Raw genomic sequence first — 25,863 nt, forward strand, 5'->3', positions numbered from 1 at the left:
AGGAGGACAACATGAATTAATATATGTCAGATTTTTATCACCATGCATGGCCCTTAACCATCGTGTCTTTCCTCTCCACCCTGTAAACTAAGGATGATAATAGTACCTACTTTAAAATGTCTTTCAGCCCTGGCTGGTTTGGCTCATCGGTTAGAGCGTTGGCCTGCGGTCCAGAGAGACCCGGGTTCGGTTCCCGCTAAGGGCATGTACCTCGGTTGCAGTTTGTCCCCGGCAATGGTTGGGTCGTGTGGGTGGCAACCACTTGATGTGTCCCTTTCACGCTGATGTTTCTCTCTCTCTCTCCCTCCCACTCTATCTGAACAAAATATCAAAAAAAAAAAAAAAATGTCCTTGGGTGAGGATAAAAAAAAATTTTTTTTTTAATAAATAAAATGTCTTTGAGAGGCAAGCAGGAGCTGATGCATGTAAGTGCTTGGTGGTTACTATTGAACGTCTCCCTCCATTTAGTGAATGCCCTGATCAAAGCTTGCCTCGAAAATCAGGATAGCTGCTGGGCTATTCATCAACATTTCTGTACATCTTTTTGTGAAGCTTCATGGTGAGTCATTTTCCCATTGATTTACTCCCTGTTCATCTCACTTCCTCGATTTTTCAGGTTGTGTTTGTAGCATCTCAGAGTTTGAAACCCAAGTCCGCCTGGAAAGGGCTTCCCGGGCTGTGCTGGGTGGGAGCTGGCTGGTGGCTGTCTCCTTATGCAAACACGGGGTTATGGGAACAACTAACGTCAGGAAAACCTCCACAATATTTGTGGTTTCATTTCTCCAACCTCCATAGCCTCTGAGAGACAATCACAGAGAAGGAGCCCGCAGGCCCATAGTAATCTTACCAACTCAGTTCAGCTATACCAAGTGAGAAATAGCTTTTGTCTGTCATATTTATGAATACATAACATGTGCATCCTATATATACAAAAGGTATTTATGTCACCTGTCACATGCCATGCAGTGTTCAAACGACTTTAGGTATAAGATATGTATTCTTTATAACAACTCTACCATGTAGTACAAGTATTCTCATTATCCCCTTATACAGGGAAACTAAAACACAAAATGAGTGAGTAGCTCAAAGAAGATCAATTCAGTAAGAAGAAGCAGAGCCAGGATTTGGACCCGGATAGTGGGGAACTAGAGGCTACATCCGTACTTAAGGATCTCGTCTCCTGGATATTAACACCTGAGATAACTTCTGGGCACACTCAACGCAGGGCTTTATTTTATGGGGAGGGAATAAACGTTTATAAGAAAGGGCATGACCTTTTGAGCAGCCTCACATACCCAGAAACTTAGTTATTGCTACTTTGCTCAGAAATGCACCACTAATTCGAGAGAGATGAAGCCCAGCAAGAAAGCTAATTCAAGTACCGAAGAGAGAAAAGGGGAATTATCTTGAAAACTCCTGCCAGCATTATGAGCAGCCAGTGCTGCAAAGAAAGTCCAAATTCAGAGTGAAAGTGAATTTTATATCTTCTCTTTAAAGTGTACAGTGTCTAAAGGAAAGATGCCTTTTATGTAACGCCAGAATTTCCAGGAGAAACAGAAGGCAAGTTTGGGGAGCACATGATGGAACAGGGACACCTACTGGTGAGAATGAGCCTCCCTTCATAGATTTCCATCATTTACTTTAAGTCAGTGATTCTCATTATTTATATGTATTGGATATGAACAATACGGTAGTAAGATACAGCATCTTCCATCAGGTTATTACATTTTAAAAGGAAAAAAGGCGAGATGTATCCAAGTATTTTATATAACAATCCAAGCACAGGATCCCGCCTCTCCGTTGTAGGAGAGCCAAGCTACTTTTTAGGGTCCTGCATCATTCACTGTGCTTGAGTGAGGCAAACACCAGGCTGGCCCCTGGGGCCCTTCATTGCTCTCATTTTGAGTCAACAGACCTTGATTGGACATTTGCATCCCGAGGATAGATGAGGGAGAGGTCTCTCCCTCAGGCATTCCCACCTCAGGAGCCAGGAGCCAAGATGCTCCTCCTTCTAGAGCCTCAGGGTGACCTAAACGGGTGCTTTCCAGCCAGTCTGGATGCTCCCAGGACTCAGACCTTGTCTGACCAGATGACATGATTTTGTTTCTTCCGGGGCACTCAGATGTTACTTTGTTTCCCAAGAGGTGACACTTTCGTGAATGTGTGTACTCATTTGAATTCTCTCCTGCACCACGTCAGTTGGTTGAGGGTGGAATTGTATTTTGAAAATTGTGCTTGTCTAAGTTTTGCCTAGGAGAATTGGGGGAAACATATGAAGGAAAACAGAGGCAGGAGTGGAGAAAACTTAGTAGGGGGGTGGCAATATCACCCTTCTGCTTTAGCACCATTAGTTGAATCACTTTGGATTCTGCTCAAACCTATGAAACTCCCTACCCATAATAACCATGTATAATTGAGAAGTCTCAATGGCTTTGGAAGAAACAGTTTTCAGTTGGGATGCAATCGTTTATTTTGTTTCGTTTTTGTTTCAATGTGGAATCTGCGGTTAAAGTAAGAAATTTTGCTGACCTGGAAGCCTAGTTGGATGATACAAAAGTGACTAAGTCATCCAGCGATCCAAACAGGAGAGTGTCATCCGTGGGGGTGAGAGAATTTAAACCGAGGGCATGAGAGATGTGCACATGGGCACTAAGAATGTAGCCAGTAATGGAGATGCACTACTGACAAAAATAAATTCATGAATACTGCTGATGAAAGTTTATTTATTAAACGCGCATTGTATTTGAAGCTCTAAGGAAAACAGACCTTAATCAGATCTGCCCTAGCCATTGATGAGTTAGTTGTAGTCTAGCAGGAGAGATGAGACAAATGACTGATCTCTGACACTGGGAAAGCAAAACAGATAAGAGCAATGAAAGCACCCCTCCCCCCCCACACACACATACACACACTCCTCGAATTCCCCTTCCCTCCACATCCATTTTATTCCCAGAAAGAAAATGGGCAAGAGAGGAGGTAGTTAAACAATCAGAAGTTTAATACATACAATTGTTTAGGAATGAAAAGTTAAGAGGCTGAATTAACAGGGTGGGGAGGAGATGGAAAAAAAAAGAATCTTAAAGGATGAATGACTAGGATTTAAGGGCTTGGATATGGAGCTTAAAGAGAAGAGTTATATCCCGGCTGGTGGAGCTCAGTGGTTGAGCATCAACCCATGCACCAAGAGGTCACCAGTTCGATTCCCAGTCAGGGCACATGCCCAGGTTGTGGGCCAAGTCCCCAGTGGGGGGCATGTGGGAGGCGGCCAATCTATGTTCTCTCTCATTGATGTTTCTGTCTCTCTCCCTCTCCCTTCCTCTTTCTCTAAAATCAATAAAGAAACAAACAAAAACATTTTTTTAAAAAAGAAGTATGTGTGTATTCAAAAAATAAAAGAGAAGAGTTATATATAAACATAGATATAGACATAGAATGTTAGAACAGGGAGGGGAAAATGTAATTCCCAGGTAAAAATAAATAAATAGAAATAGAACTGATACTAATAGAAATAAAATACTACAGAGGGATTTGTTGCAGGAAGGTGGGGTGGAGGGTGATGTCGTGAGCTTCCTCTTTCAACTATCGGAAGGGGAGAGGGACCAAAGGATTTGTAGGTGGAAATATCACCTAGGAGGTTGGAAATATGGAACTGGTCCCAGGAAATTGTTTCTAAATCAGGAGACCTGTGGAGGGAATCCGTGAGCTCTTGTGAACCCTTGAAACCTTGTACAATGCAATGAGATTAATTTGTTTATATTAAGGATTAATTTGAATCACTTTCACTCCTCCCTCTGCTTCTGTAGAAGGGTAGTTTAATATAAACGATTGTTGATTGTAATGAAAGTTCCTAGACATGAAAAACAATAAAGCTAAGGAAAGCATTTTCTTGTGAGACTTTTTTGATGAGTGCTAAAGTTGTGAAATGATTTAACCTTCAGAGAGTGAATACATCAAAATGAAATAAACCCATCTATGGCTCAGAGAAACCAAGAATCAAAAGGTTGAATTTAGCACCAAATACACTTTCAGTGGAATGAGGGAAAGTAAATACTATAATCAGTGCGCTAAAAGCCGTCATTAATATGTAAGATCTTGTCCTTATTATAATGTTCAGACAAAAAAGAAAGCCAAAAAACAGACAATGTAAATGAGAGGGAATTTATTTATACTGTCCTTAAATGAGCATATGGTCATTTTACTGAAAATAAAGAATAAATTCCAAAGTTAAAAGCCTAAGACCTAGTCAGTAAATCAAGACTATTAAAAACATCCTTAGGCCTGGCTGGTTTGGTTCAGCAGTTAGAGCATCGGCCTGTGGACCAGAGAGTCCCGGGTTCGGTTCCCGCTAAGGGCACGTACCTCAGCTGCAGTCTGTCTCTGGCCCCGGTTGGAGTCGTGTGGGTGGCAACCAGTCAATGTGTCTCTCTCACATCGACATTTATCACTCTCTCTTCCCCCCTCTCTTCTACCCACTCTATCTAAAGATAAATGCAAAAATGTCCTCGGGTGAGGACTAAAAAAATTTTTTAAAACAACCTTAATTGACAACCTTATGCCACATGAATAAGGCCAAGTGTTCAGGTTTTCATTCAAGCAGAAATTCTATTCTGCTGATGGGGTTGAGATGAGGAGAAAAAATGTATTTCTTTTTATATTATTTATTTAAGTGATAAATTTTTGACAGAATGATGGTTTCTTGTACCAAAACATATTTTTCCAGTAATATCAGCATAATTGGGCATAATAGGTGGATGTTGTGTGTATAATTTAAAAGGGTCTACAAATCAAAAATCTTTTCATTGTTAGAAATTATGTGATAAGGATACATTCATTTGGGTCAAGATATAATATGACCCTCACAGTGGAATCAGGTTGGTAGACCAGGAGCCCAAGGTTGCTGGACAGAGAGTTCAATGGAAAATTCGAGGGACCGGGAAGGGAGGAGCGGGAGCAGCATGTGCTATACTGGGGAGCCCTGAGCAGCCCCAAAGAGACCGAGAACTTGAACCTGGCAGGCAAGGAGCATAGGAGGTGCCGAGGGCAGAAGGAGAGCAAGCTTCCAATACCCAGGATAAATAAAACCTGCCCAGCCTTGTCTCCCAGGCCGGCCTGGAATGCCAATATGCGATGGGGCAATGGAGTTCTTGTTTTCAACCTCCCTCATCATGATTTTGCAGAGAGCAAATTAGTTCTTTTCAGCCTATCTCTGTTGTCTAGGTGTCCTTTGTTTCTCTGCCAAATATGTGGTACCTGACAATCCCCCAACCATATCAGTAGGATATGAACTTGAAAGCAAAAAGATCAAGCAGCTTCAAAGTTGTGTCTTTCGCAACAGAGCTAAGCCTTCATCTGTCGGTGCTTTGTCCTTATGTCTGCTTAGACTCTCAGAAGCAAAGGACTTCTCTTTGTGCAGTTTCAGGATGGGGCTGTGGGAATGGCACTGCGGGCTTTTATTATTATTGTGTTAACTCTTTTATGTATGTAGAAGGCTAGAATTTGTTTTCCTCAGCGTAGTGTCTTAAGCAATCAGATTGAGAAACTCTAAGGGCCACAGATGGCATTAGTTGAATTTGTTATTGCATAGAGAAAAATTTGATGAGAATAACACACATATTCAATGAGCATTTTTTGGGTTGAGTACCCAGACCTGGAAAAAATCCTAGAAAATACATGTTGAGGAATTCTAAACCAGTTTGCAAATAATGTGGCAAAATGAATTTTGTATATTTGATTATATTTCTAATAAATGATCCAAAACCATAAAAGACTCTGATACTGTGAGGAAACTGATGATTCCATCTCTCCTGGTGCCCAAACCTTCAGCATCCTAGAGGCCATTTAATGTGGTACAGCTGGCCAGCAGCAGCCAGGGCTCATTGGATTGCTGTTTTATGTGCTTTCTGAATATAATGTGTTTAGTCATGCCTTCTGCCTGTTTGGGGAGGTCAAATTTTAGCATCTTGGCATACACAAAACTCTCCTGGCACTTAGAAGGGCCAGAAGTCTAAAAGACAAAGCTGTGCTCAATAACCAATTCCGCAAACAACAGCTGTGGCCACCGATAAAATAGCCATTTATTTGTGACTAGTGCACAGAGGTCTTTTGGTCACATGTAGGTCTTTTCCACCAGCTCCTCAAACACAACTAGCAATATTTATCAGTAGTATCATCTCCAAAGGAGAGATACAGCTGGTTATGTATTTATGAATGCATGTATTTGTATGGGTGCAGATGTTCCACCATAGACTCAAGGTACTCCCATGGAAAACATTCACCTCTTCACATAAGTATGCATCTTCAGCACTGCATGGAAGGACAGCTCCACCTGATCTGAAGTCCCATGGCTCTGTCCGCAGTCGACTTTCTGCACTGGCCTCCTAAGGCATTTCCACAAAACCCGGGGCTTCAGAAAACCCATTTTGAAAACCAAAAAAAGAAAGTGATTCCACTATGGAGACCAAGAGAGATTTTTTTAAGAAGATGATTCAAAATAGTTGTATACTACCCAGAAATTAGATGTGTGAGCAGACACTCCTTCCTGCCATGGGAACAAAAGGCTGTGTGGTAGCTTTCACACCTGACCTACCATCGCTCTTATTGGTGAATATTTCACAGAGGACAGGAAATGAGCCATGGCCAGAGGCTGTGAGAGGGTGACCACATGTACGTCAACCACTAACAAACCTCTACCTAAAAAGTAAGAAATTCAAACATGAGAATGTTCAAGCTATATAGCAAACTTATCTGTACATGTGTCATAATGTCATTAATATTTTTGTATGTAGACTAAATATCCTGGCAGTTGAATTTTGCCTTGCTGACCAGAAACCACTGTAAACATAAGTCTTCTGTGAAAACTACTTATTGAATATATGCAATAGTATTAGCCATCATTAAATAAGCACCTACTAGGTGCTATATATATTTTATAATAGCATATGATATATATATATAAGATCAATATGCAATATATTGATCTTATCAACTCTACTACCTGGAGAATAGATGCCTCATAGCTGGGTAAGTGGTAGAACTGGGATTTGAATCTAAAACATCACCTACAAACTAAGGTTATGGTTTAAAATGATGGAATCAACTATTTTAATATTAACTATTTGTCATATATAACTTATGTGATAAATAAACATTTACCTAAAAAAAAAATTGGATCTTTTATTTTGAGACAAATTGTATAATTGGAAATCCCACATAATACTAAGAAACCAGTTATTGATCAATGGCCTATCAATAATGTTAACTTCTATTAAATTTTTAAGATTTTAATTCAGAAGTTAATAAAAATGTCCCCAAATGGCAATAATGATCCAGCATAATTTAATATATGGCATTTCCTTATAACAAAGGTTTATAAACTTAAAGGTTTGCTAAATAGATTTTCTAGTAATAAATGGAACTTTATCACCCCAACGTATGTCCTAGGAAATGTCATGAATCCATTCAAAACCCAAATAACAACAGAAGTGCAAAATGTAGTAAATAAGAGGTCAGAAACCTAAATATCAGAACTGAGAAAGGGTCAGTGTGAATACAAACAGAAGCTATACACAGGCAGACAACTTGTCAAAGTCCTAAGTCAGAGTAATGTTGAGAGACTCAGTTCTGTCCTCCTGGGGTATGGAAGGTAGCCGACCTTCTCTTCCTCTGACAGAAATTATCCAAAGCTCAGCTTGGGAAACATTAGATCATGTTGCCATTGTATGGCTAGATCATCATAATAAAATAATAATTATAATTTAATAATAACAACTATTATTATTGTTATTATATGGGGGTAGGAATTATGATCGTGTGTGTGTATGTGTGCGTGAAGAAACTTTTTACAAAACATTACTTACTTTTCCTCTCACCTATTCTTTTTCACTTTTTTTTTAAGTACTGATAATGACTCTCAGAATTTATTTATGGTCCACAAAGGGTTTGCTACTCACAGTTTGAAAAATTCGGTTCTGACTCATAGATACAGAAAACAGACTGATGTTGCCAGAGGGGAGGGGGTTGGGGGGACTGGGTGAAAAAGGTGAAGGGACTGAGAAGTACAGATTGGTGGTTACAAAATAGTCACAGGGATGTAAAGTACAGCATAGGGGATACAGTCAATAATATTGTAATAACTATGTATGGTGCCGGGTGGTTACTGGAAATATCAGGGGGAACACTTTGTAAAGTATATATTGTCTAACTACTATGCCAACATACACCTGAAACTAATACCGAATAATATTGAATTCCAACTGTAATTGAAAAATAAAATTTTAAAATAGAAAAATACTCTTCTAAGGAGCACTTCCTTGGTAGCTGCTACCAAATTTAGGTAGGACCTGCTAACAAGGGGCTTGAATAACAGAGACCGAGATGCACAGTACGCTGACTGGTGCTTTTTATGTAATAATTGGTTTATCTAGACAACAGCATAGGAATTCCCCAGTGCTTTTCGTTTATAATCTACCACTAGACGAAGTGTTCTAAAATTGAGGGTTTTTTTTAATTTGTCAGCATCAGAGAACTTTCTTGTTGCTCACTTGGCCGTTTAATCTGTTACTTTGTAGTATTTCTTTATTTATCTTTGTCCTACATCCTGCAGGTATAAGTGACATTTACAGCTCGTGGGCCTGCATATTCTAACTTGTACTGAGCTGTTATTTAGAATGCAGGTATTAATTACCTACTTAACAAATCATAGCTACTTCCTTCCAACATAAAGTCAACTTTGTTTCTCCCAATTTAAACTGTTTTTCCTGCTGACCGGGGTTCCAAACTTCTATGACTTCCCTCTCCTTTTCGAATCACATTAAATTTGCTTTTGAAGAGCATGTATGCATTGGCTCCGGGTGTTCTTAGCTTGACCCTTGAAAGACGAGGCCCTGTATTGAACAGTACAACCTGAGTTAATTTCCTAGGACTTTTGTAACAAAACACGATGAACTGGATGGCTTAAAACAACAAAAATGTGTTCTCTCACAGTTCTGGAAGCCAGAAGTCTCAAACCAAGTCGTCAGTAGGGCCATGCTCCCTCTGAAGGCTCTAAGGCAGGGTTCTTCCCTGCCTCTTCCTAGCTTCTGGTGCTTGCTGTCAGTTCCAGGAATTCTGTGGTTTTCAGGGACACCACCCCCGTCTCTGCCTCCGCTGTCACTTGGCCATCTTCCCTCTGTGTCTCTGTGCCTCTCATGGCCTTCTTATACAGACACCAGATTAGAGTCCACCCTGGTCAAGTATGACCTCATCGTAATTAATTACATCTGCAAAGACTGATTTCCAACTAAGTTCACATTCTGAGGTTCTGGATGGACATGAGTTTGGAGGGGACACTAGTCAATCCAGGATGCTGACATTCCAGAAGGACTAGGCATTTATCTAGTAATGTAACTGGTAAGTCAGTCACCGGCATCCACAGAAATGGGCTTAATGGCAATTTCAGAGAGAAAATGCACTAACTTCCAACAGGAAATGGTAAGAATAAAATGTTGCGACCTCTAAAATTATATTCTATGTAATAATTCCGCCCCAAATTCTAATTCATGTAAAAATATTGACATTTGTAGAGAATTGTATAGCGTTCAAAACACTTTCCATGCATAAATAACTTCATCACTACAGCTAAATCGTGTAAGCAAAATAATCATATTAGCCTGTCATACATGAAGGAACTGTCGCTCCATGTCTAGACTCCGACCATGCAATTGATCTAGTAATGCAGACCCAGTAGGTCAAGTCTTCCGACTCCTAATCCAGCATTCTTTGTACTGCGAAGTTGAACTGTTTTATGGGCATGTGTTTAAAGCAACGGCTGTCAACCGCAGGCTGGGAGAGGAAGTCTGTGTGGGACTAGAGATCACTTCAGCATCACCTGTGAAGTCTTTTCTAGCTAACGACACCCACCCACCCAGAACTTCTGAACAAGGTTGAAAAGCCCCAGGAGGTGTCACAACAAACCCACCCTGTCTCCAGAGCTGAGATCCAGTGGTTAAAAGTCCTGGAAGATCAAGTTCATTCAAAGCTGATTTTTAAAGGGCATGCCTTTGTGTCTGAGGGCAGAGCCTCTCAAACTTCAATGTGCATGTGAATCCCTCGGAAATTCGGCAAAAACAGACTCCGATTCAGTGGGGCTGGGGTGGGCCTGAGAGGCTACATTTCCAAAGCTCCCAGGTGCTGCTGCTGGTTGGAGGACCACACTCTGATTGACAAGGCTTTAACTAAATAGCCTTCATGATAGACAGGAGCAACTCCATACAGATAATGGAATGTGTCTACCTGATTGAGGAAAACATCCACCTCAGACAGCTATAAAAAGCAGCATCTTTCTGTCTAGTAAAACCTCCTCAGTCCCTAATAAGGACAGAAGCACTTGAGCCTGTTAAAATCATGGTCCCCAATTGTTGCTGTCAAAACGAGCCAAACCGGACTCCATTAAAGGCCCTTGTTTGTGATGCTTGGCTCTCTGCCATGAAGAACGCCTGTCATCCGTGCAACAGAAGCCATCAGTGAGCGGCGGCTGCTCACTGGCCCTGGTACAGCACGGCAGCCTGCCCCTGAGCGCAGATGGAAAGTGAACCACAGTTTTTTTCAGTCGCCGCTGGTTTGGCTTCCATTGAACGTTTCCCTGGGCAGAGCCGCTGCATTTCAGCATGCCCCTTGCGTGTCTTCTGTTTTCTGGCATTTCTAGAATGTGGTCTTAATGATATTGACCCCACAAATACTTTTTAGAAGAGGCTCACTGCAGAGATTCAGTAGAAGGAAAATAACGATTGCATTAGGACTCTTGTTTTTTCTTTCTTTGAAGCTGCTGAGACGTAGTTTTTAGATTTGGGGATAACGGTGGACGTAAATTCTGGCAGTTCTATGTTAAAGGTGAATGATGGGCTGATGAAGCCATCTAACTGTCCAAGGAACAAAGCCAGTTTTTAATGGCACTTTAATTTGGGAAATTTAGACGACTGCCTTGCAGAAATTGGAAGTCGGAGTGGGTTGGAGGAATAATTCAACAAATGAGCATGCTTTCAGGGAACAGTTAGTGTAAATGGTCTGTGTGGTTCCAGAATGTACACTTAAGGTAAAATTTTATAAAAGCAAGTAGTTCTGGCAAATAATAGTGTGTGTGTCTCATAATGTTTTCATGTATAATAGAAACTGTTGTTTAGCTCCAAGAGAGAAATAACTCTATTTCTGTTTCCAAACCTAACATTCTTATTAGAATATCTGTACTATGAGGAAATATTACTTATAGATGAATGATGATGCAAGGCAAGGCTCACCCTGAGTTTCTGTCTGAACGAGATGGTGATGGAGCTTTGTGAGAGCTACTCAGTCTTCCTGGTAAACTTAGCCACAAACATAAGGATGCTCCACTCCATAGCAAGTAAGGCTGAGATTCTACCTTATAAGCAATTTTGTAACCTCTTCCCTCCTTCCCCATTTTACTGCCATTGCAATAGAAGCATCTCTTGTCTTCCATTGCAACTCTACCCCAATCAGTCCCACCACTGCAATTAGTGGTCTTTCCAGAATGCAAATCTGAGCGGGCCATTCCCTTGCTTAAAATCCATCAGTGGCTGTTACTCCTTACAGCTTTTACTCCTCGAGCTTTAGCAAGCATTGGAATCGCCCAGAGGACTTGTTAAAACACAGACTGCTGAGCCCCCCCTCAGAGTTTCTGACTCAGTAGGTTGAAGTGGGCCTGAGAATTGGCATTTCTAACAAGTTACCACATAATGCCCATGCTGCAGGTCTGGGGACCACACTTTGAGGAAAACGGGTCTTCAGAAGAGAGCCTACCAAACTCTTCATTAATGCACTGAGCATCCTTCAGAATGTGTCCATTGCTTAATTTCCCAGAAGTGCCCTAACCCCACTTACCTTTGTGCCTCCACCTGCTTCCAGTCACACTGTAGTACCTGACTCCCTGATACGGCTGCCGAAAGGTGGTGGGATTGTGCGCTGCACAGATGATGGCGGCATCCTTCACATTCTTTTCTCTGTCGGTACCTCTGGAGTTGACCCTGAAGTCATCTTCTCCATGCCATTCCTCCCATGGATGCCCCCAGGCATACAAAACTACTTGGAACTTTCTGAGCAAACCATGTGTTTTGGGCTTTGATGCCTTAGGGCACCCTGTCCTCTCGGCCTGTATCCCCTTTTCTGTGGGGACACGTCTACCCATTCTTTAATGCTTCCCTGAGACTTATGGAATCTGGATAGACCTGTAAATACTCTAGTGTTCAAAACACTTTAATTGCTCAAAATCTGTTTTTTCTCTCCCAGGTGTTCATGAATTATCTTTTGTTTTTAAGGGGAGAAAAGTAATGTATTGGTTGATATGAATTATCTTTTTAAAGAACTAGAAAATCGATACAAAGAAAAGGGAGGGAAGCTTCTATAATTCTGGGTCTGCACAAATCTAAGACGTGTTTTATATGGACAAGGTATTTTAACAAATTACGCTAATAAATAAACATCAAATAGAATATGCAACATTCTTAAGTTGATATTTTAGTGGAGTTTTTGTTATTTCTCCATGACGCTTTGCTTTTGGATTCATGGAACAGTGATGTGTGTGTATTTGTATGTATTTTTGTGTGTGTTTATGTGCACATGTATGTAAGAGATTTTTAATAGATAAGCTACATTATTAATTCTCCTTGGGGGCTTCACATTTTATTGCACAAACCTGAATCTACCTAGATCTATACACGGAACTATCACTTCATTCACTGGTGGGATTAACTGCAGGTTTCAAATCATGCTGGGGGGGTGGGGGTGGGGGCGTGATATAGAATGAATACAGCACTTTTCTTTAAGAAAATATATCCTTCTGTGAAGGTGAAGCCCAAGCGAATATGCAGTCAAAAGCAGGATTCTCAAAAAATAGGGTAAAAAGAAGAAAGAAAGAAAAAAGTTGTCTACTTAGCGTAATGAAAACAAGAAAGGATAAGAGAAAGTATAGAGCTTATATCTTGGAAAAGATTATGTCACTGGACCTGAAAAGGTTATATCACTGTTCTGTTATCAAAAAAATGGGCAATTTTTAATATGAATTTCTATTGTTAAAGAAATTCTGTTGGTGGTTAAAGCTTTTAGGCTGACTTTGGGCCATGTGGGAGCAGCAGAAAATGACTAAAAACCTGTTTTATTTTTCTTGGATAATTAAAAAAGATTCGAATTCTTCAAGGTCCATTCTCATTTTCTCCAGTTCTGTGGAATTCTCCCTTCTTTTTTAAACAGATCCACGCAGTGGCTGCTCTGTATGAAAGACTTTCTGGAAGAAAGTCTATAGAACAATATAGGCACTGCCTTCCTTAGTTCTAGAATCCTATTTGGGAACAAAACTGTCTCCTATGAAATTGTCAAATTATTATTTAAGAAGGTTGTGAGGTTTTATGGGTGGAACAGAACCTGATCAGAACTCTGGCCTACATAAGCTGAAAGGGGGGAAGGGAGAGACAATGTAGTGGGAGGTGCTGTTAGGGCACAAACAGAGACTCCCCACAATGTCAGCTTGTCCCCCTCCCCTTCTGAAGCACTGCCATTGATGTGACCAGCAACTCCGAGTCTCCAGGTCTCTGAGTTCAAACTTCCACTTTCCAGGAGGAGAAGCTCCTGGGCCACAGAGGTAAGGGTACCAGATCCAATACCTAGTGAATTCCAGGTGAACAGCGAACACTTTTTCAGTATAGGTTTGTCCTGTTTTAAAAAAAAAATGATTTAAATGTAACTGGGCATTTGTATTTTTATTTCCTAAATCTACCAGTCCTGCAAGGGGGCCGCGGAACACAGGCCAGGCTGCAAAGGGAGACCATGTAAGTTTGAGCAATTGCAAGAAGTGTCGTTGACACCTTTTGTGTATTTGCTCAACCCAGGGGATACAGCTGAGAGCTTCCAGAGGAGACAGGCCACCAGATGACCTGGAGCCCTGGGACACTGCATGGGAAGTGGTAGGATGTGGACAGATGGAGGACAGTGGGGAGAGGTAGTAACCAGAGGGTGAAGGGGAATGAGGAGCAACATCCCCAGGAAGCAGTGAGGGTCCCAGCCTGGCTGGAGGGAAAATTCAAGCCAATTCAGCCACCAAGAGTGAGTGATAAGGATTAGAATGGTGAAACTAGCTGAAAAACACATGAAAGTAAACAGTCTTTACAAGGGTCTCAAAGTCAGAATCAATTGCTGATTCTGCACACTCCACTGGGGATGCATCCAGATGGCATGTAATTAACATTAGTTAACCATTTACATGTGGTTTTAGAAAGTAATATGTGTTGATCTTCATTTTCCTTTTGCTCATCTTTCTGAGTTCATTTCAGCTCAACTAAGTGGAAGAGGCAACATCTCAGAAGGTTGGCAGCTATTAAGAAAAGTCCAACTTAGGGAGTTCTCCTCAGTTCATTTGTGCTAAGTAATAGAACTGTCTCCCTGTGGCCCTCGTAATGACCCAGCCCATGAATGTGCTCTTTGTGGGGTGTTGAGACAACCCCATCTAAGTGTTGGGGTTACACAGAGAATAAGGAACTGGATTCTTCTTATGGCCAACAGGAATAGATGTATGATTTGAGAAAGTCTCAAGTTAGTTAATAATTAACATATTTAGCACTTTAGAGTTTGTAAAGTACTATCATATATTTTATATTGTTTGTTCTTGTAGTAAAGTTATCTAGAGAAACAGAATCAATAGAATGTATATACACAGGTATATATGATTAAAATAGATGTGTGAGTGAGTGAGTGAGTGAGTGAGTATGGTCAACCCAGGGGATACAGCTGAGAGCCTCCAGAGGAGACAGGCCACCAGGTGACCTGGAGCCCCAGGGACGCTGCATGGGAAGTGGTAGGATGTGGACAGATGGAGGACAGTGGGGAGAGGTAGTGACCAGAGGGTGAAGGGGAATGAGGAGCAACATCCCCAGGAAGCAGTGAGGGTCCCAGCCTGGCTGGGAGAGAGACATACAGACACACATTAAGGAATTAGTCCGTGCATTTGTGAGGGCTGACAAGTCAAATGCACAGGGCCAGACAGCAGGCAGGAAAATCATGTGAGAGTTGATGTTGTAATCTTTAGTCTGAAATCCACAGAGCAGGCCAGGCAGACTGCAAACTCAGGGAGGGTTTCTGTGTTGCAGTCTTGAAGCAGAATTGCTCCTCTTTTGGGAAACCCGTCTTCATAAGGCCTTCAGCTATTCCATAAGGCTCACCTGTGTTATGGAAGGAACTCTGCTTTGCTCGAATTCTACTGATTTAAATGTTAATCACATCTAAAAAAAATACCTTCACAACAACTTCTAGGAAGGAACTCTGCTTTGCTCAAATTCTACTGATTTAAATGTTAATCACATCTAAAAAAAATACCTCACAACAACTTCTACCAAACGACTGGGTACCAGAGCCTAGACACTTTGACACATAAAATTAACCATCACAGTCCTCAGTACAACACTATATGGTATTTCTTTTCCACATTTTCTAGATGGGACTACTGAGTCCCGGAATAGCTAAGTCCCATATTACAACCACTTCCCCACACCAGGCATTTATTAGACTCCCTGAATCTTCATTTCTTTATCTATAAAGTGAGAAATGGAGTATTTCAAAGATGTCTAACTTGAGTGCTCAATGATTTTTTTTATGGTCTGGCTATCAAGTTAAATGAAACTGTGTTCAAAGGATGCGCTCCACTCACTCTCCTTTCGTGGCATTGCCCTAGATCTATCATTTACTCACTAGAGAGAGGAGTCTAGCCCTGGCTGGCATGGCTCAGTGGTGAGAGTGTTGACCCTATTCTTAACCCCATGCCATCCCAGAATGTCTGTGTCTAAGTGAAGTATTAAAACCATTCAAAAGGGATGAAAAGTTTTATCCAGGAATAATGTCTGTTCCCAGTAACTAAATGCTTAGAACATACACAGCATGATATTTTTCCCATTTGAATTTCTTAAGCAACAAAATTGGATTTTGGCAATTCAACCTAAGGGAAAGGACCAGGTGTGACTTCTCCTAGGTTTAGTTTTCAGACATGATTGGAATTAGCAAATGTTTTAGTTTAGAAAGAGAATCATCAAATATTAGAGGTGAAATGAACCTTGGAGATGATCTAATCCAGATCGCCAAGGGGGTTGACCAGTATCACACAGATAATTGTTTGGAATTTGCATCTCATTTGCCCTGTACAAACATAGGTCTGTTTGCTGGAGTTGAGAGAAACCACCAGTTCTGGAGGCCAGTTGTTGGAGGTGACAAAATGAAAACCCAACTCCTGCATAGCTATGATAAACAAAGCAATACCTAAATGCCATAAGGGTTTGCTGTACTAAAGTAGATCTCCATGTTGGGAAGTGTATCCTATAGCTTAGAGCAAAAATTCACATTTGTTCTATTTATTGTGTTAAAAACAACAACAAAATCTCTGCAATAGGACAATAAACTTGCATTTGGCTTATTGCATCACACATCATCCTTGGTATATATTGAAAAATCTGTCCAGGGGGTTGTCTTTCTGGAAGAACTCCAAGTTTCACATGATATTTAAAAATAAGCCAAATAGAAAGTAATGTATTTCAATACCTTACAGTTTCTTTAACATGACTATGGGGTCCCTAAGGGCTTGAATGTTTATTTGGTTTTTTATAGTAATTCTTTTTCTTCAAGAATGTACTCCAAATCAGGTGTTGAAGGTCGCCATGTTTGTTAAATTGCCATCAACTAGACACAGACTGCATGAGTAATCCAATGTTTCATTATTTCCAAAAATTAGCTACCAAAGTAAAATGACCTACAAGCTCACTCTGATTGTGGAGTCAAGGAAATCAGAAGGTCCACTTTGGACCTTCCACTTTGCTCTTTATCCAAAAGGCTGGAAGATGATAGAATGGTTTCATTTGTATTTCTACTTTTCTCCTTGCTCTTTGAAGGGATAAACATCAGTAAAATGCATTAAAAATGGGCAGGTGAACAATAAGATGATATGGAAAATCTAGAATATGAATTATCAGAACAAGAATGATGGCAGCCATCCCAGCACTTAAAATGCCCCAAAGTATATTAGTAATAGTGTGACCTCTTAGAAAATACAGATGGACCCAGTTCCGTAAGGTAAGAGCCTAAGAGTGGATGGGATCTGACCAGGGCTTCCTAAGGAATATTTTAGAGACAAAATATTATAAATTTTACCTTGCCATTGGTCTCTGAGGGTAGACATTCAAGGTGAGCATTTTCAACTTGCCCTTACTAAACCCTCTGAGTCCATTCTCTATGGGTTTACCTAAACCTTCTTGAGGGAATTTCTAACTTTAGCCTTCTAACTCTCCTAGGGTAGGTGAGGAGAACCTTTATTATAATTCACGTGTCCTCCTTTTTAAGGGAAACTCTGAAGTGAACTCAAGTAAAAAGTACTTAATTTAATTTTGTTTGAGAAAAATATATAAAAGACCTAATGATTAAATACTGTTCTTTAAGTTAAGGAACCATAAATCTTTATTTAATATCTGATGAAATATATTATACCACGGTTTTGCTTCATAGCAATTTAAGAAGAAAGTTAGGAGCTGGATGGAAAAACAATAAAAGGTACAAAGGAGGCATAAGAAGAGAAAAGGGGAAAGGTAAGAAGAATGACCCCAAAGTAGAGAAACTTAGAAGGAAAAAGAGAAGAGAGAGAAAGAAGAACAAGAGGAGAGGAGTTCAGAAGTCCTGATGTCAGTTAGAGATAAACTAATTTTTTCACAGTCTGATGCTTGCTGAACTGTGTGGCCTCAAGAAGTTTAATCAGTGTCTTTTGAAATGTATACTAGATGCTGACTCTCTAAGCTGTTACTGTCAGACATACACATAGTGAGACCTTCCCAGGTCATTGGCAAGGGTCAGCTGAAATCAGGCCAGACCTAATGTAGGTAAGGGAAGTTTCAGGTTTCCTCCTGCTCCAAGAATTGTGTGCTCTAGGTACACAATCTTTCCTAAGCAAACAAGTGCTTCCTCCCATGGCCCTAAACCTCCATCTTCATGCTTTGCCTTATCAACCTGGAACCCTGGGTTCCAACGAGGAAATCCAACTTGGGCAGACCGTATCTTACATAGTTTCACAGATTTCCCAGATACCTGTTCTTGGCCTTCATCTTTCAAGACCAAAAATCCTGTTCATTTCAGCCTCTAATCATAGGAGGAACTTTCATTTATTTAGTGATATCTGTGAGCCATGTAAATTCACAACAGACATGAAATAACTATGATTGTTGGATTCATTCGATAGATTTGTAAACTGCAACACAGAGGTTAAATAACTTGCCCAAGATCACACAGTAAGCAATAAAGCCAAGGTCTGAGTCCAGAATGTCTGACTCTAAAATCCAGTCAGTTGACCTTCATCTTCCATATTATTGAGCCCTCTCTCTTCCTTCCATGTCTGAATTCTGGCTATGCTACCCCTCTGCCTACAGTGTCTGCCCTGCACTCAGATCATCATGGACAGACGTCAAGCTCCTCTCCCTGAAACCTTCCTGGACTGAATGAAGTTGGTTCACGACCTTCCTTCCCTGTCTGAGGCTGCCCAGAGGCCCACACATCTCAGGACGAAGGATCTCCTGACTCGATGCTGCCATCAGCACTAACCACATACACAGTATTTGTTCTATGAGAAACACTTGTTCTCAGTGCCATATTCTCTCTCCACGTGTAGGTCTGCATTCATGTTTTTAGCTGTAGAATCAAAGTTCTACAAATCATGAATCCCTTCGCGCTTACGTAGCATGTATGGTGATTCGCTTAAGAAAACACAAACCAGAGGGTTAAGAGAAAAAAATTACCAACAACTAAGAGAGGAGAGATGATCAAGCCCCCAAAACTATTCCAAGTGGCAGTTATTCCCAAAAATGTGCCTAAGAACAATGGGCAAGAAAGGGAAGAATGGATATTTTTTTTTCCAATCACTTAGGCCCTAGAATTTAAATGTGTATACTACATTAGGCTTCTGAGTGCAATGAACTCATAAAAAGTGAATGTATTTGTATTCGTCAGGGAATTTCAGGTTGCAAAGTTACCTTCTTCGAGTATCCTTGAGCAATCCGTATCTTTAAAGAATGGTGATTCCGTGTTTCCTAGCTGCCTACGCAACCAAGAAGATTTGCTCACTCGGGCTTTCTTCTCTTTTCCAGATACTGGCCATCGTGTCCATCCTGTTCATCGTACTCTCCACCATCGCTTTGTCTCTCAACACCCTACCGGAGCTTCAGGAGACGGACGAATTCGGACAAGCCAGCGACAACACCCAGCTGGCGCACGTGGAGGCCGTGTGCATCGCTTGGTTTACCATGGAGTACCTTTTACGCTTCCTGTCCTCACCAAATAAGTGGAAGTTCTTCAAAGGCCCGCTCAACGTCATCGACTTGCTGGCCATCCTGCCATACTACGTCACCATTTTCCTCACCGAGTCCAACAAGAGCGTCCTGCAGTTCCAGAACGTGCGGCGCGTGGTTCAGATCTTCCGCATCATGCGCATCCTCCGGATCCTGAAACTCGCCCGACACTCCACAGGCCTGCAGTCCCTGGGTTTCACCCTCAGGCGGAGTTACAACGAACTGGGCTTGTTGATTCTGTTTCTGGCCATGGGCATAATGATATTTTCCAGCCTGGTGTTTTTTGCGGAGAAGGACGAAGACGCTACGAAGTTCACCAGTATCCCAGCATCCTTTTGGTGGGCCACCATCACCATGACCACTGTGGGCTACGGGGACATCTACCCCAAAACGTTACTGGGCAAAATCGTGGGCGGCCTCTGCTGTATCGCCGGGGTTCTGGTCATCGCCCTTCCCATCCCAATCATTGTGAACAATTTCTCTGAGTTTTACAAGGAGCAGAAACGCCAGGAGAAGGCAATTAAAAGGAGAGAGGCTCTGGAGAGGGCCAAAAGGAATGGGAGCATTGTCTCCATGAACTTAAAAGACGCCTTCGCTCGCAGCATGGAACTGATCGACGTGTCTGTGGAGAAGGCAGGAGAGCCGGCCAAAACCAAGGACTCGGCCGACGATAATCACCTGTCTCCCAGCCGCTGGAAGTGGGCCAGGAAGGCGCTGTCGGAAACCAGCTCCAACAAGTCCTACGAGAATAAGTACCAGGAGGTTAGCCAAAAAGACTCCCACGAGCAGCTGAACAACACTTCTGCCTCCAGCCCACAGCATCTGAGTGCCCAGAAACTGGAGATGCTGTACAATGAGATCACCAAGACCCAGCCGCACTGTCCCCCCGACGCCGACAGCCAGGAGCCGCCCGAGCGGCCGTCCGCCTACGAAGAGGAGATCGAGATGGAGGAGGTGGTCTGCCCGCAGGAGCAGCTGGCCGTGGCGCAGGCCGAGGTCATCATGGACATGAAGAGCACCTCCAGCATCGACAGCTTCACCAGCTGCGCCACCGACTTCACCGAGACCGACAGGTCACCCCTGCCACCGTCCTCCGCTTCTCACCTGCGGATGAAGTTCCCTCCCGACTTCACGGGGACCGAGGAGCATCAGAGAGCCAGGGGCCCCCCTTTCCTCACACTCGCCAGAGAGAAGGGCCCTGCGGCTCAGGAGGCCACCCTAGAGTATGCCCCGGTGGGTATAGCTGGGGACCTCGACGCCAGCGGTTCCCAAAGTGGGCTCCACGGCCCGGAGCCGTCTGACAGTGCCTCCGAGAGCCCTAAGAGCTCGCTGAGGGGCAGCCACCCGCTGAAATCCAGGTCGCTCAAAGTGAATTTTAAGGAAAACAGAGGCAGCGCGCCGCAGACCCCGCCCAGCACAGCCAGGCCACTGCCGGTCACGGCGGCCGACTTCTCCATCGCCGCCCCGCAGCTCATCAGCACCATCCTCCTGGAAGAAAACCCCGCACCGGGAGACAGACCCTTGCTGGGCGCTGAGGGGTCGCCACATTGTCTGGGACCTTCCAGAGGGCTGACCCCTCGGTTTCCTAAGCAAAAACTCTTTCCTTTCTCATCAAGAGAGAGGAGGAGCTTCACGGAAGTGGACACTGGCGAAGACGATGACTTCTTAGAGCTCCAAGGGGCCAGGCAGGACACGCAGGCCGACTCCAGCCCCAACTGCTGTGCAGACAAGCCTAGTGACGGGAGAGACCCTTTAAGAGAAGAGGCCTGTGTGGGCTCTTCCTCTCCTCAGGACACGAGTCACAACTGTAGGCAAGACATTTACCATGCTGTTGCTGAAGTTAAAAAGGACAATAGTCAAGAAGGGTGCAAGATGGAAAACCACTTGTTTGCCCCAGAAATACATTCCAACCCGGGAGACACAGGTTATTGTCCCACACGTGAAACCAGCATGTGACTAGTAACAAAAGCAATAAAAAACAAAACAAAAAACAAAAAAAACTTGTTTCTTAAAAACGCGGTTAATAATGCCTGTGAACTAAAACATGGGACGCTCCCCCATCCCCCCCAAAAGTGCATAAAATGTTATTTTTGCATGGCATGAACAGTTTAGTTTAAGCACTGTTTAAATAAAGAGTCAAGACTGCGTTTTGTAACAAACACACACAAATGACTGAGGGTCAGTGACCAAATAAAGAGACCTCTGTTAGGAACCAGTATTCTGCAATGTCTGACATTTTTGATCCTTTCATTTCAAATTGTAGACAGATTTTCAACTTTTAACTTTTCTGTTACAATGAATTTTAGAATTTGCACATGAAAGGATGAAATGTCATTACATGAGTTCATAATGATGGAGCAAGGTGCTCTGAGCTTGCAAAATGCCTGATTTTGTGACTATTGGGGCCCGGGATGCAAAAGTGTCCAGAACCTATGGAAACAAGTTTCGGAGACACAGGTACTTCCTTCACAGCTACTGCCTGGAGGAGTTGTACAGACTTCTTGTTGCAAAATTGCAACCTCTCCTTAAACCATCTCCCACATCTTGCTTTGGGTTATAAAGCTCTTCTAAGTACATCTGTTTAGAGGAATACAGTATTTTTATTTCCTTGTGATATAATTCCTAGGGTGCATTTTTTTTCTTTGCTCCTGCTTAGTTATGGCATTAGTGGTTTTATTTAAAAATCATAAACATAGGCAAGATTTAATGACCAGATATCAAAACTTTTGGAATTTAAGCTTGAAATTTTGCCAATCAGTTATATATCATGCCACAGCCTATTACAGGAATGCATCTTTTTTAAAAACCTGAAGAGAAGGTTATATCATATAGCTAAGTGTGTTTTTTGGGGTTTTTTTTAATGGCACTCCACATTTGGAAATCAGTTTGGGGGCTTTTTTCATTGTATATTCTAAAGATGCCTGTATTTTCCACTTGTATCCAACATAATTCTTTCTATCCAAAGAGCTAAAGATAGAATGCAGATATGCCAAATGGGAATTCCAAGTGTGGGGAGGGCACACTGCCAGTTTGGGAGGGTCACAGGTGCCAGCAGCACCCTCCAGTAATTGCACGAACTGGAAACACCCACCACCACATATCCAACATCCCCAAGGGATGGTCAGGATTACCCGTATGGAAACCACTTCCATAATTTTCTACCGAGAACAGTGAAATCCAGAGGAGTTAAGGCACTTGCTGGCGGTTGCCCTGCTGGTGAAGTTCCTGCTAGAACCCAGGTCGTTTGAATCAAGTTTATGTCACAAGAAATCAAGGCTCTGGCTCCAGATATGAAACTACCGGGAGTGTGATCCTGGACGAGCCTCCAAAACCTCCTCTTGGTCTCAGTTCTGCCCCAATAAAAACCGAGACAAAATTATTCCTAAACCTTCAAATTAATGATTCATTGGCCTCTCAGGAATGTCCAAGTTTTGCCTCAACGTAATGTTTTTTGTGTGTCCGTGTGTGCATGCACATTTGCGAGTAGAAAAATAGTCTGGAGAATTCTGAAACAAATTTAAAGCACAACATCTTGTTTAAAGAAAGAAAGTATTCTAAATTTTATTCTATTTTTAAAATGGAAAAAGACAACCCAAATATTTAGAATCTAGTTTAAGGAATAACATTTATTTATTAACACAATCTGGTCATTATATCTCAGATAAGAAAACAAGTCTTGATCCTAGTTGAAATCCAAGCTGCCCTGATGCTTAAAATATTAAACATGTCTTTTTCACTGTGCTTAGAATTTCTTAATAGTTTTCATGTTTGTGTCAAAACATAACCTTGAAGAGTTTATGGTCCTTAATCATTAATATTTACATTACTCATACTTATTTCGGTGTCTAAAACTAAATGTTGGTCAGTTTTTGTAAATCTGAAGTGTTTGAATTTCCTATATATAGTTTTTCAGGTCAAATAGGTGTATCTGCTGTTAGATGAATAGCAAATACATTATGCAAATCATTTTCTTTATGTCAAATCTCATGACGCAATTATTTTCTAGTGTCTCCATATTGTTGAATCTCAATTTATTGACAATGTATCTGTCTGTGCAAATGGACTTGTCTTATTGCCCTAACAGTTCACTAATGTCCTTTCATGTATCCATTAGGCCTTCTCTTGAGATCCCTGCTCCAGAATGTTCATATTAGAAATCTCGCCTGGATTAGGAATCCTAGGTTTTCCCCTCTAGAAGCATTTCTTCTTAAAAACTTTTTCACCTTTAATATATTTTAAGTTTTAAAGAATGTCCAAGAACATCCTATGGAAAGCTTAACCTCCAGGTCTTAGTCCCTCTGAGCCAAAGGTCTTCAGCAAGGAAAAAAATTAAATGCTCCTCTAAAAACACTTTGACTTTGGTGTCTTACAGGGAGGCAGTACGGGAACTGGGGCTCTCGGAATGCGCTTCCTAAACTTGTCAATGAACTGAACCCGCCACAGAGGATGGACGTGAATTGCCTGAAACGGTCTGGGAATGTACCGAGCACAGAGTTCTTTTAAAGTCTTATGTTTTACATTAAAAATTCATGGAAAATGCTGCATTTCACTCCATAGCATATGTTTCAATAGAAAAGAAATAATGTTTTATATTACTTACCAACTAGTAAAATTGGTACTCATAACTACAGATACCTCTTTTGAACCCCCTGGAAAATGTACCGTATCCCCAGTTTGAGAAGCACTGCCTGAATCGAGAGTACCTAGATTGGTTCTCTGAGGCCTGAAGGATTCTGCTGCTGGGAGTGTACTCATCGGTCCCTAGGTCAGTAACTGAGACAAACATCAGTGGGTAAAAACCATGGGAAGGAACTCAAAATACAATCCCAGGAATGGTTACTTCGATTCTTGGGGCTGTTTTAACAACCAGTGCAAATTGCCACAAAACTATTTTAGCTCAAAGACTGGGATTAATCATAAAAGGATAAAAATAAGTGCTTGGATAAATGTCTTCGGGTGGATCAGAGATACAAGAGTCCCTGGAGTTGACCTCATAAGTCTCTAAACATTTTCACTAGAAATTTCTCTACTTTGGCACAAGCATTTAGATCAAGCATTATCCTGAAGTGACTAGGTTTGGTAACAAGGAGAATATGGGCCAAGTGTCTGTTCCCATTAATTTCTTGTCAAAACCATCTCACATGTAGACACAGGCTGAAGAAAGTCAACAATTCAACTATTATCTCTTGGAATTTGAATAGCAAAACCAAAGCCTTATGTATGTAAAGTCCTTTACAGTTTCTTGTTGCTCTTAGTCCTCATAACAGCCTCCTGAAATATGTATTATTTATTTATTAGTGAAGGACCAGAGAGGTTACACACTTTGCTCAGGTTCACACGGGTCCCTAGGTAGAACCTAGCCTCATCTACATGGCCTGGCTTCAAGCCCGGCATTCTAATACACCGCGGTATGTTTAATTGAGTTTTTTCCCCCTAATAATACCTGAAATTATGTAACTAAAACTAGAAGTGCATTTACAGTCAAGCAATTTATTTAAAGCAACAGTGGATCAGAACGAGTGGTAATGACTGAAGGTAAGTGTGCCTTTAGCACGTATGTTTGCCACTTTAGAATTCTGGTCATAAGGTACACATCCCTGTCGAAGGAGAGAATGCATAGCTCTTGATGTAACATGACATGTACATGCAGCAGAGAGCTGAGGAAGCCACTTGATTTTCTGAAACAAAAACAGGTAGACATTAAAACTACTTCTAGTTTAATTTCCAAAATGACCAAATCTGTGATTTCACTGTTCATTCATTCAGCAGATATGAGGTGAGCACCCCTATATTACTAAATACCAGGTAAGCACCCCTTTACTCTATACAAGGCATCATGCTTGGTGCCAGGGTACAACCCAGCCTCATGGAGCTTCCTGCCTGGCCCATTTAAAACCTGCTTAAGGATCATTTGGGTTCCTAAAAAATGTCTCCTCTGAGTATGGAAAAATCACTCAGTTATTAAACCAGGGAAGCACAGGACAGGAATAACTTTTCCTAAGAAAGAGATGGGTGGTATAAATGGAAGTCTGACCCATAATTATTTTTGAATCATAGTTTAGATTTACACTTGAGATAAATTGTTTGTCTGGTTCAATGAGATTATGTGTTGTCTTTCCTTATTATCTGATAAATAGAAAAATAAATTTTGAATTCAATGTTGCTTGTCAAATAGCTGCTAATAGTCTATAACTAATAACTAGAGCAAAATTTAATACCAGTGAAAATCTATCACAAACTATATTTTACTACTGTGTTGATGTAAAAACAAAGCATTTGAATGGTTTATTATTTACTTCCTATGGACTATAGGCAACATTTTAACAATGCACCACTATTTTCTATTCAATGCTCTGAATTTCAAATGGACGACATTTAAAATTCAGTATCCAAAAATAATTCACTCAAGGGGTTTATTCACTAGGTCTATGTGATTTTAACAATATATTGGGGTGTTTTCCACTGTCACTATCCTCACCCAGGAAGGAAGGAAGGAGGGAAGGAAGGAAGAAAGGGG

At 41.5% G+C, this 25,863-nt stretch overlaps 1 protein-coding gene across 1 annotated transcript in view; it reads left to right on the top strand.

Annotated features, from left to right (window-relative positions):
• Positions 1-22,521, top strand: part of KCNB2 (potassium voltage-gated channel subfamily B member 2) — a 324,106-nt gene extending 301,585 nt beyond the window's left edge. Inside the window, exon 2 of the mRNA XM_036264439.1 lies at positions 19,146-22,521. Coding sequence (XP_036120332.1) covers positions 19,146-21,302 — 2,157 coding nt within the window. The 3' untranslated portion in view covers positions 21,303-22,521. The remainder of the gene's footprint in view (positions 1-19,145) is intronic.
• Positions 22,522-25,863: the final 3,342 nt, after the last annotated feature.

The sequence above is a fragment of the Molossus molossus genome, unplaced genomic scaffold, assembly GCF_014108415.1.
Source record: "Molossus molossus isolate mMolMol1 unplaced genomic scaffold, mMolMol1.p scaffold_m16_p_16, whole genome shotgun sequence".
Lineage (NCBI taxonomy): Eukaryota > Metazoa > Chordata > Mammalia > Chiroptera > Molossidae > Molossus > Molossus molossus.